Below are 13,715 nucleotides of genomic sequence, written 5' to 3'. Positions count from 1 at the left end.
TATTGGTGTTAGATATGTTGGCTATAGAAATTTTGATTATAGAAATGTTGGTAGAAATGTTGGTGGTAGAAATGTTGGCTATAGAAATATTGGCTGTAGAAATGTTGGTGGTAGACATGTTGATTATAGAAATGATAGTTATAGAAATGCTGTTGGTAGAATTGTTGGCTGTTTATCATTGATGGAACCAGGAGCCAAACAGCTTCCTTCTTTACGAGTCTATTAACAGCGTGCGCGTTCACGGTTGCGTCGCGCGCTCACACTGTGTCTGCTGTCACGAGCCTTATCCGACCGTGAGTGGAAGTGGGTAAATTATCACGGACATCACGCAGATTGCGGGCAGCTTTCAGAGCGAAACAAACGGGCAGATCCGCAGAGTTGTGCTGCTGCTTGGTGGGTGGAAGCCCGCAGAGTTCTGGCGCTCCTCCGCCGCTGAAGTTCGCTTCTGTTTGAACCTCGCAGCTAGCAGCTAAGCTAGCTGTTGGACTAGCTTAGCGGTCCGCCACAGTCCAGGAACACCAACGCTGTCTATCACTTCCACTCCGACACGGCGGTCAGTCCTCGCAGCGAAGCGGACCAACCAGTCCCCGACTAGAACCTCTACCACTCGGCCGCGGAGAGGAGGGAGTCCTACCGAGGTTCGGTTTGAATGAAGTGAGGCTAACTCGCCGTAGCCAGCTAACCGGGACTCCGCTGGACGCCGATCCAGCAGATGCTACTTGGACCCGCCGCACAGCCCAGGCCGTGTGACCGAACCGGGCTCTCCAGCTCCTTCTGAACGCCAGGTTGTCCCTCTTCTTCTCCGCCCCAGTTTGTCCAGAGAAGACCGGACCGAGGACAGGGAGCTGCAGCCATGCCGGCCGTGTCGAAAGGAGACGGGATGCGCGGATTAGCGGTTTTCATCTCGGACATCAGAAACTGTGAGTAGAACTGCCCAGGTCCACCTCAGCGGGACTAGGAGGACATGTCCTGCCCAGGTCAACCTCAGCGGGACCGGGAGGACATGTCCTGCCCTGGTCCACCTCAGCGGGACCGGGAGGACATGTCCTGCCCTGGTCCACCTCAGCGGGACCGGGAGGACATGTCCTGCCCCGGTCCACCTTTGCGGGACCAGTAGGACATGTCCTGCCCTAGTCCACCTCAGCTGGACTAGGAGGACATGTCCTGCCCCGGTCCACCTTTGCGGGACCAGTAGGACATGTCCTGCCCTAGTCCACCTCAGCCGGACCGGGAGGACATGTCCTGCCCTAGTCCACCTTTGCCGGACCAGGAGGACATGTCGTGCCCTAGTCCACCTCAGCTGGACTAGGAGGACATGTCCTGCCCTGGTCCACCTCAGCGGGACCGGGAGGACATGTCCTGCCCTGGTCCACCTCAGCGGGACCGGGAGGACATGTCCTGCCCTGGTCCACCTCAGCCGGACCGGGAGGACATGTCCTGCCCTAGTCCACCTTTGCCGGACCAGGAGGACATGTCGTGCCCTAGTCCACCTCAGCTCGTCTGCCTGGATGTGTGTTTCCTGGACTGGGCCGCCTTGTATCTAGGCTTCTTTTTCTATGTCTGCTTCTGTCTCCTTGAACCCCAGTGGGCCTCAGCAGATGGCCGCTCACACTGAGCCTGGTTCTGCTGGAGGTTTCTTCCTGTTCAAAGGGAGTTTTTCCTCTCCACTGTCGCTACAAGCATGCTTACTGTGAGGGATTGTATTTGAGTCAATGAGTCAATGCAATCAACTGGTTTTCCTGGGATAGAAAACTTTGTATCAATTTGACTGTATGATCTGGTGATCTGGAAAGTGCCTTGAGATGACGTGTGTTGTGAATTTGGCGCTATATAAATAAACTGAATTGAATTTAATTGGTCTTCAGCTGCAGGTTGGAGACGAGGCGCCTGGTTTTCTTGGTACTCCAGATTATTTGGAGCCGTTTGAGAGGTCATGGTGTGCAGCTGATAAGACGGTGGCCTTGGAGGGACACAGATTAGACGACCTGATCAGACCTTGGAGCTCATTTCCACGCTCTGAGTCTCCTCAATGTTTTTATTAAAACATTTCTGATCATACTAGACTTCATAGTTCTCTTTTCAGATTAAGGAAACAGGGATTTATAATCAGATGGAAACAGTGAGACCTGTACTATTAGAATGTAAAAAGTATTAGAGGAACATCAGCACTTAAAGTAAACATTAAATAGAGAGAAAATAGGATTTTCAATGTTACGTCTTTTAGGAAGTAAAAAAAATTCTGTTAGAAATCAATTAATTTGATTTTTAAAAACCACTGGATTATTTAATCACATTTAAAGTATGCATATAAATGTGTGTATGCATGTGCATATACGCATTTATCTGTGAGTGTGTATGGATATAAATCTGCACATCATTAAAGTATTATTAACTTCCGTCTGAAATCATTGATGACCACACAGTCTGGGAGGTGGCGATAAATGCACCTTAAGTTGTCATCTGCCAGTAAAAAACAAAAGAAGAAGAACATTTCTGGTCAAATCAAACAATAATCCCACAGTTCCACAGACGGCAGCTGCAGATCCCAATAAATGTTTGGATTAAGAGGCAGAGAGCCTTTCCCCTTGGAGGAAACGGCATCCATCCATCCATCCATCCATCCATCCATCCATCCATCCATCCATCCATCCATCCATCCATCCATCCATCCATCCATCCATCCATCCATCCATCCATCCATCCATCCATCCATCCAGAGCAGTGATCATTCCACCACTCCGCTGGAGATCAGCCTCCCACAGCTGAATGCTTCTACTGCCCTGGATTTCTACAACCAGGAAGGTTAGTCTGCTGGTAGAGAGCAGCTGCAGAGGACGGGTGATGCTGTGGGTCGGCTTCTGTTCTGCAGCTTTTCACAGCCTGCAGCTTTTGGCCCAGGGAGGGAAAAATGTGGCAAAATTAATGGAATCAACGCCTCTTTTTATTCGGTTTAATTTACTTGTTAAAAAGCAGATACATAAAACTAAAATCGTTTCAAACAGCAACTGTCTGGCTTTAGGAAACACTAAAAGAAATCAAGAAATAAAAAGTGGTTTTCAGTGACACTTTATTAGACCAAGCTGAGGGAAAAAATTATGAAAACCAAAAGAAGGCTTCAACTCATCACTGGTATTTAGTTGCAGCACCTCTGGCTTCTCTAACAGCTGGCCGTCTCTGAGGCAGTTAGTGAGGGACAAACGGGACTCTTCATCAGGACTCAGACTCTGCAGGTTGGATCCCTGTAAAAGGATCTGGACTATTTGCAGGCTGTGACATTGACCTTATGTCCTTTTTTTTTAAGGAATGTTTTCCCAGTTTTTGCTCTATGGAAAGATGCAAATTGATTTCATCATCCCGTCACCATCCTTTTAATCAATGGGATTAGAAAAGTGTCCAGAATCTTAACATAAATTTGCTCATTTATTGTAGATATGATGACAGTCCGGTCCTCCTCAGTCCACCGTTGCTCCTCAGCCGTTCTAACCTGGTTTTTTCTGTTTAGTGATGATGCTTTCCTTTAGCTTTCCTGGAGGTAAAGCTTATTTCCTTCAGACGCTTTCTTACAGTTCAGTCACAGACCAATTTCCATCCTCATTTGTTTAGTTTTGCATTTTGAGTTTTTTTTTAAACATACTGCTTTAAGTTTTCTGCTTTTCTGTCTTCCTTGGTCTCCCAGTATGTTTGCCTTTAACAACCTTCCCATGTGGTTAGTGTTTAGACACAGCTGACTGTGAGCAACCCACATCTGTTATTATGGTGTTATGATTTACCCTCTTTGCAGAGTTTGATAATCCTCTCCTTTGTTTCAATCTCTGGCGTTGGAGCCATGATTCATGTCCTTCACCTTGGTGCAGCAGCTCTTTAAGACGAGCAGGTCTATGGCTGCGTTCACACTGCAGCCTAAAGGGACCCAAATCTGATTTTTCTACCCATATGCAACCTGGATCTGATCTTTTCATGACAGTCTGAACAAAACGGATCCGATTTTTTTCCAATGTGACCCAGGCCGCTTAGCTCTGAGGTCCTGGATCTGATGCGTATCTGATCTGTTTAAATGCGACCTGTTTCTGAACGCCAGGTCGCATTCATCCCACCTGAACGCCATTAATATCCGACAAAGGTCATTATTCTGCATGTTTCTACGCAGAAGCACAAGAAAAACATAAACCATGGCGGACGATGATGTGGAGAGCAGTATTTATGTTTAACCATTTTGAAAAGATTGAGTTTTTATGGTTGGGAAAGATGTCTAGATGCGCTCCAGGGCTACCATCCATCTTTACTTATGTAAACACGAAGCACGCTGGCTCTATGGCGCAGGTTTGACACTTAGGTTGACTGCAGTTCACATACAAGTTGCATATATTTGGAAATGTGAACAGCTTCACAAAAAAGTCAGATTTCACAAAAAAAGTTGGAATTGAGCATCAAGGCCTGCAGTGATACCGTAGCCTGATTTAATGCAGGTGTTGGTTTGGAGATGGATCAATTACAGAGTGATTCCATCATTGTACCCCTCTGCTTGGGCTAATAAAGTCACCGTTACTGACCGCCACATTTTATTTCTTGATTTCATTTCATGTTTCTTAAAGTCAGACAGGGGTCGTTTGAAATTACTTTAGTTTGATGTCATGTCTGCCATCTGCTTTTTATCTCCTGAATGAACAGAGGCGCTGATTCCATCAGGTTCCCTGCAGGTTGGTTCCTCCTGGAACGATCCCAAACCGTTCCCTAAGCACCAACCCTCCATTCCCCCCAGAGGGTCGGCCACATTAAGGGCCGTCCCAAACCATGCAGTGGGTAGGGCCAGTGGGCCTTTCAGCCCTTAAACAGCGAGTCTCCATCAGCGCAGACTCGCTGAATTTGGCAGCGGGTGTAACGGTGAACTAGTGGAGGAGGAAACACGTTCATTCAAGTCTAAGTTCTGCTGTTTGCTGCATCTTCGTCACCCTGACAGAAAAATCACGTCATTTATCCCTAAATGGAAGCTCCTCTTTGGAATAGTTGCCATAGGAACCAATGCTTTCCGTTGGAGGGTAGAGGGCGTCCCATTCACGGTTTTTACGCCACTAGAGGCTGTTTCTTTTGGGCCGGCAGTGACACTAACAGTTAAGGGTGAGTAGTTAGAGGGAGGTTTGGGATTTAGCCGTCAGCATTTCCTCAGTGACACATGGTAGTGGCTGCATCATGCTGTGGTGATGCTCAGGTTCCTCTGAGCGATTGGTTCTCAGTGATAAAAGGAAGACAAAGGCAGGCTCTGAGTCTGGGTCCAGTAGAGGGTTCTGATGAACCCATGTCTGCAGCAGACAGGCTCCCTGCGGGTTCCCAGTTCCTTCCCAGTTCCTCTCTGCTCTACAGCTGGTTCTGCTGCTGTTCCCTCTAAGAAACAACCAACAGATGGTGGTTGGATCCGGGCCTGGACCACAGCTTGGATCACGTTGTGTTCGCTTTTAGTCCAGGACTGGAACCCTTCCCATCCTGCAGCCGAGTCACTGACAGGCGCTCTGATTGTAGACGGTGACGTTCATAACATTGGGCAAGCTGGTTTCAGAACCAGAGGGTATGAGCTGGATCAGAACCGGATCAGTCAGCCCAGGAGCAGCAGACCAGTGGGTAGCTGGGTTTTATCCCGATGGGAAGGGACCGAACCATGCAGGCCGGTGTGACCCAGCGGGGGCTGAAGGAGCTCTTAGGGCCTCTCTGTCGTAAAGGTCGGCCTCCTGTTCTCTGCTGATTCTGCTCCGTCTGTTTCTCTGTCTCTCAGGTAAAAGCAAGGAGGCTGAGATCAAACGGATCAATAAGGAACTGGCCAACATCCGCTCAAAGTTCAAAGGTGACAAAGCTCTGGACGGCTACAGCAAGAAGAAGTACGTCTGCAAGCTGCTCTTCATCTTCCTGCTCGGCCATGACATCGACTTCGGACACATGGAGGCTGTCAACCTGCTGAGCTCCAACAAGTACACCGAGAAGCAGATCGTAAGTCCTTCCTCTTCCTGGTTCTGCCTGTGACAACAGCTGCTGATGATGTCATCAGGAAGCTGGCTCTCTTCCTTCTCTGATGATGTTTTTTTATTTTTTAAATTACACATTAAATCAATAAATGTTCCACATAGTGAAGCCTAAAGTATAATACTCTCACATCAAATGATCTTAAAATGAACTTTTATTGAACAACAGCAACAGAAAAGAAAACTTTAAACTAGGGCTGCAACAACGAATCGATAAAATCGATAAAAATCGACTTTTAAAAGCGTTGGCAACGAATTTAATCATCGATTAGTTGTGTCGCGCGATTAATGCGTCATCCGCCGCCGCCGTCATCCCGGGGAAGCAAAAGAAATATGGCGGAGCGAGTCAGCGCCGCAGTTGCAGTGTTGCCAACTCAGCGACTTTTCAGACCCCTCCAGCGACTATTTTTCAAAAAAGCGACTAGCGACAAATCTGGCGACTTTTTACGGTGTCACTGGCGGCTTTTGGAGACTCTTACGTGAAAGCATGTATCGTTCCTACTCTTGTCCTCCAGCGGCAGCTGCTGCCGTGGGGCGCCTCCCCCATCCCAACGCCTTTCTCCCTCTCCCACAGGAATCCCTCTCAGCGCTGCAGTCCGAGCCGCAGGATTTTAGTGAGGAGTTTACCCTCAGCGTCCAGACTGCAAATGAAGCGCGCATGCCCCGGGATTGACGGCGCAAATTGATCACAATAATTAAAACAGCCTGCGCTTTGTAAAGTGAAAAAAGTCGTAACATGCGACTTTTGTAAAAACAAATGAACATGGCACGGAAGCACCACTGTTATGACGCAGCACCTGAAAAGAAAACAGGTTGGAGCCTTCGATGGCGTGAAGATAGCTGATCAGCAGGATGAGTAACCATGTTTGTTTGGTTTTAAAGAGGGGAAACGTAACGTTAGTTTCTCAGGTAGCTCATCTGATGCTTTCCTTACCGTGTTAGTAGGTTACAGACAGTGATAAGGTTGGCTACTTATTTTACTTTTAATTTCATTTGAATTAGCTTAAGCAGCGTTTATATTTTCTTTATAAATAAATTAAATTGCAAATTATGAGGGCAAGGCTTTTAAAGTTTAAATCTTCTGGCAAAGATAAAGTAAAGAAGATCCTGCAATTTATGGAAGTAAAGCAGAATAAAATCCAGCAAGATCAGTAATATGTCAATTAATTAAATGTAAATATCTGTCTTTGGAGGATGTGTGTTTTAGCACCCCTAGTTCTCTCATTTTTATTCCAAATACAATTTATAATTTGAATCACAGGCTATTTTTATCTCTATGGTTCAGTATTTTCTCAAGCAGCAACTTTAACTGCTATACTTTCCTGTCTTAAAAGGCAGAACTCTTCTAGTCTAAAAAAACCTCATTTGTTGAAATGGGGGGGCCTATTGTTTGAACCCCTTAGGGGCTTTTAAAACAAAAATGTCTTTTTTTGCGCTTTATGAAACAAAGTACCCTATATTTTGTGGATGTACAGCTACATTTCTCATGTAAGTTTGCGTAGTTTTAACACAAACATTTATTTTTCATATTGCACCAGTACAGTTAATGAGAAACCTGTACTTGTGTGCTTGTTTGTTCTGTCTGAAATGTTTATTTTGGAATAAAGAGGTTAATATAAAAAAAATATTTTGTGTCCGATTCATCGATTAATCGAAAAAATAATCGGCCGATTCATCGATTTTCAAAATAATCGTTAGTTGCAGCCCTACTTTAAACTTAATCCTCTGAGCTCTGTGAGCGCTAACCGGGAAGCTGCTGCTGCCGCAGTGCATGCTGGGACAGCTGTCAGTCTGGAGAACGGTCTGCTCTGATGCATGCTGGGTAAAGAGGGAGGGGCGAGCAACACCCAAAGACTTTGTCCGTTCTCAGTCTGGACAGCACTATGGCTGAGGCTGATGACGTTTCACGGGGAAATGAGACCGCACAGATTGAGAAACAGCCATTGTCCAGGAGCTAACTTTATCAGCTTTGGATTTAAACATAAATCTAGTCTTTTTGAGTTTTATTATTTCCTCTCGTGTTAACATTATGTTAAATAGTGCGTAATCTAAAGAAAGAAACAACTAAAATGCAGATAAACACGGTTTAATCAGATTTACTGCTCTGAGCGTGATGACGTCAGAGAAGCAGTTTAATGGAGAAAATGTAAAAAAAAAAGCATCAAATTGTCTCTCAAATGTCCTTTAAACATTTTTTAAAGATGTGTATTAATATTCTATAGTTATAGAAATAAGTAATTATAGCAGCATAATTGCATTATTTATGGACACCCGGATGTATATCTGTTCGCGGGGGACGGATCGGGTAATGACGGACAAGTCTGATCAGCCAGAGGGCGTTTCTCAATTCACGAGAACGCGAGTACGTACTCGCGTTCTCGTCAAGTCCGTTCTTGGCGAGAACGCAGGAAGATCGGACTTGACGAGAACGCGAGTACGCAAGCACGTATGTGTATTGGAGCAGAAGCGTACTCGTGACGTCATCACATGCAACGTTCTTTAGCATTTCTTTAACAGTCAAAACTATTTATTCCCTATACAAAACATTTTGAAAACAATATTTTTAATTTCTAAAGCTTAAAAAACATTAAAAAAAATTACCGAACCGCAAAAAACCGCCATCAGAACGAGCGGTATAGTTCACACATAACTAGACCGAGAGAAGTGCACTACAGACGGGGTAACATTAGCCCTGGCTGCGGTTACCCTCGGAGGTCTGCTGGTCACTCTGGTCCGCTCAACGTCGGACTTTTTTTTAAAATTTCGCACTAACTCTGTAAACAGACCACACAGGGAGGCTTCAATGTATAATGTTATCGCCTGAAACGATTTCAAAACGTACTTTTGAAGAACAACAGCGGCAGAAAAGGGAATGTTTAACTTACCGCTGTGAGCGCTGTCTGGAATCAAGCTGCGGCCGCGGGGCATTCTGGGGAAGCGGTCAGTCTGAAGAACGCACAAGTCTGCTCTGATGCATGCTCGATAAAGAGGGCGGGGCGAGAACAACATCCGGGGATTTGGTGCGTTCACGAGAATTGGAACGGTACTCGGGCTGAGGCTGATGACGTGTCACGAGTACACGAGAACGCTCAAGAACGCATATTGAGAAACGCCTAGAGTCTTAGCATTGATGCTAAGAGGTCTGGTCCATTCGGTGCTTTCAGTCTCCCTGAAGGCCTCATTTGATTAACACTCGCAGCAGTGGACCCTGCAGTTCTGAGTGACCTGGACCGCCTGCCGGGCCTCTCAGGTATAATAGTTTGAGGGTGGGAGCATTTTGTTGGAATGAGTTAGTTTCTGCTGCTGTCCAGATGCTGGTTCTGCAGCATCAGCTGATGCCATGGATCCGGATGGGTTCAGATGACTCAGCAGAACCATGTTCCACCTGAGAAACAAGCCGAATAGAAGCCCATCTAGACGGCTGCATGTCAGCAGAGCTCTGCCCCTGTGCTTCGTCACTTCCTGTTCAGGGTTGGGGAGGTTAAAGCCACGGCAGCCTGTTGGAGGTTCCTTCATCTTCAAACCATCTTCAGACATCAGTAGGAACAGGAGAGAAAGCAGAAACCGCTGTTTCCTGGAGCCTTTTTTTCTTGCTCTCAGGAAGAGGAAATGTTTACTCAGCAGAAAGAGGATGAGTCAGGATCCGGGTCGCTGAGTCGCAGCCCAGATTGCTGCTGGACGCATGAGAACCATCGTCTCTGCTGCTTTCGGTGTGACTGGATCTGCAGCCAACATCCAAAATCAACTTTCTGTCTCACCGGTTGAAATGAGCTAATTTCAAATATACTTATACCAAAGGGAAATCAAATGTTGCTGTAGATGCTGTAAGTAGGAAGGATCTCCTGTAGAGGTCTGTCTTTCACCAGATCTGGGTCAGCCTCTGACTGAAGATACACTGATGTTGTCTAACAGTCTGATGAAGAGGATGCTCACTGCTGTCCATCATTTCTTCATCTCCAGAGGTTCTAGAGGAGTTCCTAGAACAGAGCCGCCTTTATCAGCTGGTTGAACTTCTTTCAGCCATTAGCTCTGATGATGGAGGCAGAGACCAGACTGATAGAAGATCTGCAGCCTCTGAAGGACCTCAGCTTCCTCTAGAAGTCCAGTCTGCTCTGTCCCTTCTTGCAGACGGCTTCCAGGTTGTGTCTCCAGTCCAGGTTGTTGTCCAGGTGAAAACCGAGGGATTTCTACTCCTCCTCCTCTTCTTCTCCCAGGATGTTAACAGGATTCAACTTGTTCCTGTTTCTTTTGTTTTGTTGACCTTCAGGATCAGATGATTGTTTCCACATAAAAATAAAGCAAAATTTAGAGTCTTTAGATGATGATGATGATGATGATGATGGGAATATGAGGGATCCAGGTTTTGACAGCCGGACTGGCAATAATGCTCGACCATAGAAACACGTTTGTTCGCTGTAATGGTAGAAATGTGACGGGAATGTAATATTTGCTGAGTTGGTATCCTGCAGCGGCGTCTTCTGAAGGCCGGATTTGTTGGCCAATTACATCATAGCTCGAATCCGATGTCTGTTCTGATCGGAGGAATTCTCGTTATACGGCCGATAAATGCGTCCTTCTTTTTATCGGATTTAAAGGACAGGTCCGCTGTATCCTCCATGGGTATCCCATGATTCATTGGGAGTCCAAGCTGTGCTCAGAGGAAAAAGGGAAATGGCGCCAAACAGTGGTGAATGATGGAAGTGCTGTTTAATATAATCAGAACTGAGGAGGAAGCCTCTTGGAAGAAAACGTCCAGTTGTCTAAAGGAACCTTTCCGTCAGCAGACCGTGAAGCGAGGTCCAGTGGAGGCAGCAGAAAGCTGGACCAGTTTCAATCCGTACCTAAACTCTTACGACCTCCTCATCTTCTATGAGGTTTACCCATGCAGGATAAATGAGGAACTGCTCGGTAAAAACCCACTAAGAATAAGGCTGTAATGTTTCTGTGAAATGGGTGTGATGGAGAGCAGAGAGTCTGGATGAAACAGAGAGAGAGAGACGGCAGGCAGTGGAAGCTCATAGTGGCTCTACCAGTAGCAGGTCAGGCCGCCACGGCGTGGCAGCTGCCACTACAGCCACAGTCTACCAGATCGGCTCTTATGTCCACGGCCACCGGTTTGGGGGCTGCCAGGGCCTTTCTTTGGCCAATAATGGGGTCATGGTTCCTGATTGTTGTTTTGAAATTGTGACGTTATTTCCTAATAAACTGTAATAAACCTTTGATAATGTCACATTCACTGGATGGAACGAAGAAGTTAATCTGCCAATCCTCCCTTCCTCCTCCTCCTCCTCCCTGTCTTACCCCCCCCTCCTCACTGACCCGCTGTGCTCCTTCCAGGGCTACCTGTTCATCTCGGTTCTGGTGAACAGTAACAGCGAGCTGATCCGTCTGATCAACAACGCCATCAAGAACGACCTCTCCAGCCGGAACCCCACCTTCATGTGCCTGGCTCTCCACTGCATCGCCAACGTGGGCAGCCGGGAGATGGCCGAGGCCTTCGCCAGCGAGATCCCCCGCATCCTGGTGGCCGGGTGAGTCTGCTTACAGCTGGGGGGGAGGGGCGGTTTGCGTGGGGATTGTGAGCAGCTGTGATCCGTGACCGTCTGAACCGCAGCGATACGATGGACAGCGTGAAGCAGTCGGCCGCCCTGTGCCTGCTGCGCCTCTATAAGACGTCCCCTGACCTGGTGCTGATGGGCGAGTGGACGTCACGGGTGGTGCACCTGCTCAACGACCAGCACATGGTGAGCGCCCACACGCATCACAGCAGGGAGAACAATGAGGCGGGGCTCGGGGCTGACGGCTTTCCTGTTGCTGCAGGGCGTGGTGACGGCGGCCATCTCCCTCATCACCTGTCTGAGCCAGAAGAATCCCGACGAGTTCAAGACCTGCGTCTCTCTGGCCGTGTCCCGACTCAGCCGGGTGAGTGATGACTGGGGGTCGATTTCAGATTGATTCCAGTAAAATTTTACTAAATCGATGCGTAGGGAATGAGATGGATTAATTTTATAGAGACGTAAGTGACGTAGAAGAGTAGGCAAATGCAAAATGACCGACGCAGGTAAAACACCGCTCAGCAAGCCGTCCCAATTCAAGTCTGACATCTGGAACCATTTTGGATTTAAAAGAACTAAAGACAATGAGCTGGATGAAGCCAAAGGTCTGTCCAGCGGAGGTCAGTTACCGTAGAAACATTACAAATCTCTGAAATCACAGTCCTACATAACGGCGATTTCCCACTACGTTGATAATGAGTGGCGCCTCTGATCTGGAGTCACACTGCTGCTAATGTTGCTGACATGTTGACGGGGGGGGGCATACAGAAATGGGGGTCTGACCAGCAAACACCCAGCAGTTGTTATGGACGATGCTGCACATACGGTTCTTGCAGTGGAAAAAGGCAGCTGATGCATGTCGGCTGCTTTAGCCTCACAGGCAGGTCTGAAAATCCCCGCTGTGTCGCGTCTGCCTCCTCGTGTGAGGCTTATAGCAACGTTTTCACCGGAGAACAACAGCAAACCACAGACTGAAAGAAAAACAGCAGCTGCTTCAACTACCTGCGCATAAGCTAACAGTCGATTTTGTTAGGAGATGGAACAGTGGACCTGCTGGAGCGCCTTTTAGAGCAACAACCAGCCATCCCTGCTACTCTCCTTTCTCAAGACGTACGCAGGAACGAAAAAGATTCATGCAGAGGAGGATGTAATGATTGCTGAGGATTTGCTCTGTTTGTTAAAACCGATGAAAGAAGCTACTTATGCTAACAGTTTTAAGGCCGATAGTTTCACACACTGAAGTAGGTGGTTGTTGTGCAGATGAGCAGATAATCGGCCCCTGAAATCCTAGTTAAATATTATAGGAAGACATTTTTTTCTCCATGGTTTGGTCGTGGTAAAGGTTGTGTTGATTGCATCTGACCCAAGTTTAACTTTCTATTTAGTTTCCAGTATTTTTTGCCCCTTCAGAGAAAATGCCTTTATTCAAATTGCAGTGTTGTAGTAAAAGTTTTTCCCTTGCAAAACTTTTATTTCTACAAATTAGCACTTTTGAGACTTGATACAGTTTTGTTTATATCCCAAGTTTAAACTCTTGTTTATAAGTCTGCACTTTATTTGAACTTTGTGTATAATATGAAAGGAAAAAAATAAAAATTACATGTTTATTTTGCAAAAGTTGAGCCACTTTCATTATTGTAAGAGCAGATTGAATCAAATTTAATCGATTCAGAAGTGTATGAATCGAAATCGAATCGATTCAGGACTTTGGCCAAAATACCCCGCCCTAATGATGACCCAACATGGCCGCCGCTGGACTGCTGGCTTCATTCTGCGGCCGCTTCCTCTGACTTCTGAAGCCTGGTTCATGCCCAGAAACCAGGTCGTCTGCATGTGTCACAGTTAACGCAGATATTCGGTCGCTCCGTCCCCCGCTGGCTCCCTGTTCCGACTACGTGCTGCACTGTAGTCGACCAAAATCCTGGACGATTTTGAAATTCCCCCCCCAGACCTTTTTAGGTCTGAAAAGTAGGACATGTCCGGGAAAAAGAGGCCGTCTGGTCCCCCTACCATATCAATGATGTTTCAGTGAGTGAGTGCTTGTTGCTATGATGCGTCTTTGCTCAGCAGCTTGGCTCGTTGTAAACCAACTAATCAGAGCACAGCTCATCTAGATATTCATGATCAAACTAGGGCTGCAACAACGAATCGA

At 46.8% G+C, this 13,715-nt stretch overlaps 1 protein-coding gene across 3 annotated transcripts in view; it reads left to right on the top strand.

The window, feature by feature from the left end:
* Positions 1 to 239: 239 nt before the first annotated feature.
* ap2a1 (adaptor related protein complex 2 subunit alpha 1) overlaps positions 240 to 13,715 on the top strand; it is a 33,241-nt gene continuing 19,765 nt past the window's right edge. For all 3 annotated transcript variants that reach the window (XM_038279998.1, XM_038279997.1, XM_038279996.1), the window contains exons 1-5: positions 240 to 920; positions 5,765 to 5,976; positions 11,346 to 11,539; positions 11,623 to 11,752; positions 11,829 to 11,930. In XM_038279998.1, the coding sequence (XP_038135926.1) occupies positions 854 to 920; positions 5,765 to 5,976; positions 11,346 to 11,539; positions 11,623 to 11,752; positions 11,829 to 11,930 (705 nt within the window). In that variant the 5' untranslated portion in view covers positions 240 to 853. The remainder of the gene's footprint in view (positions 921 to 5,764; positions 5,977 to 11,345; positions 11,540 to 11,622; positions 11,753 to 11,828; positions 11,931 to 13,715) is intronic.

The sequence above is a fragment of the Cyprinodon tularosa genome, unplaced genomic scaffold, assembly GCF_016077235.1.
Source record: "Cyprinodon tularosa strain WSP-4 unplaced genomic scaffold, ASM1607723v1 ctg1545, whole genome shotgun sequence".
NCBI lineage: Eukaryota > Metazoa > Chordata > Actinopteri > Cyprinodontiformes > Cyprinodontidae > Cyprinodon > Cyprinodon tularosa.
This window is presented reverse-complemented; position numbering and strand designations above follow the sequence as displayed.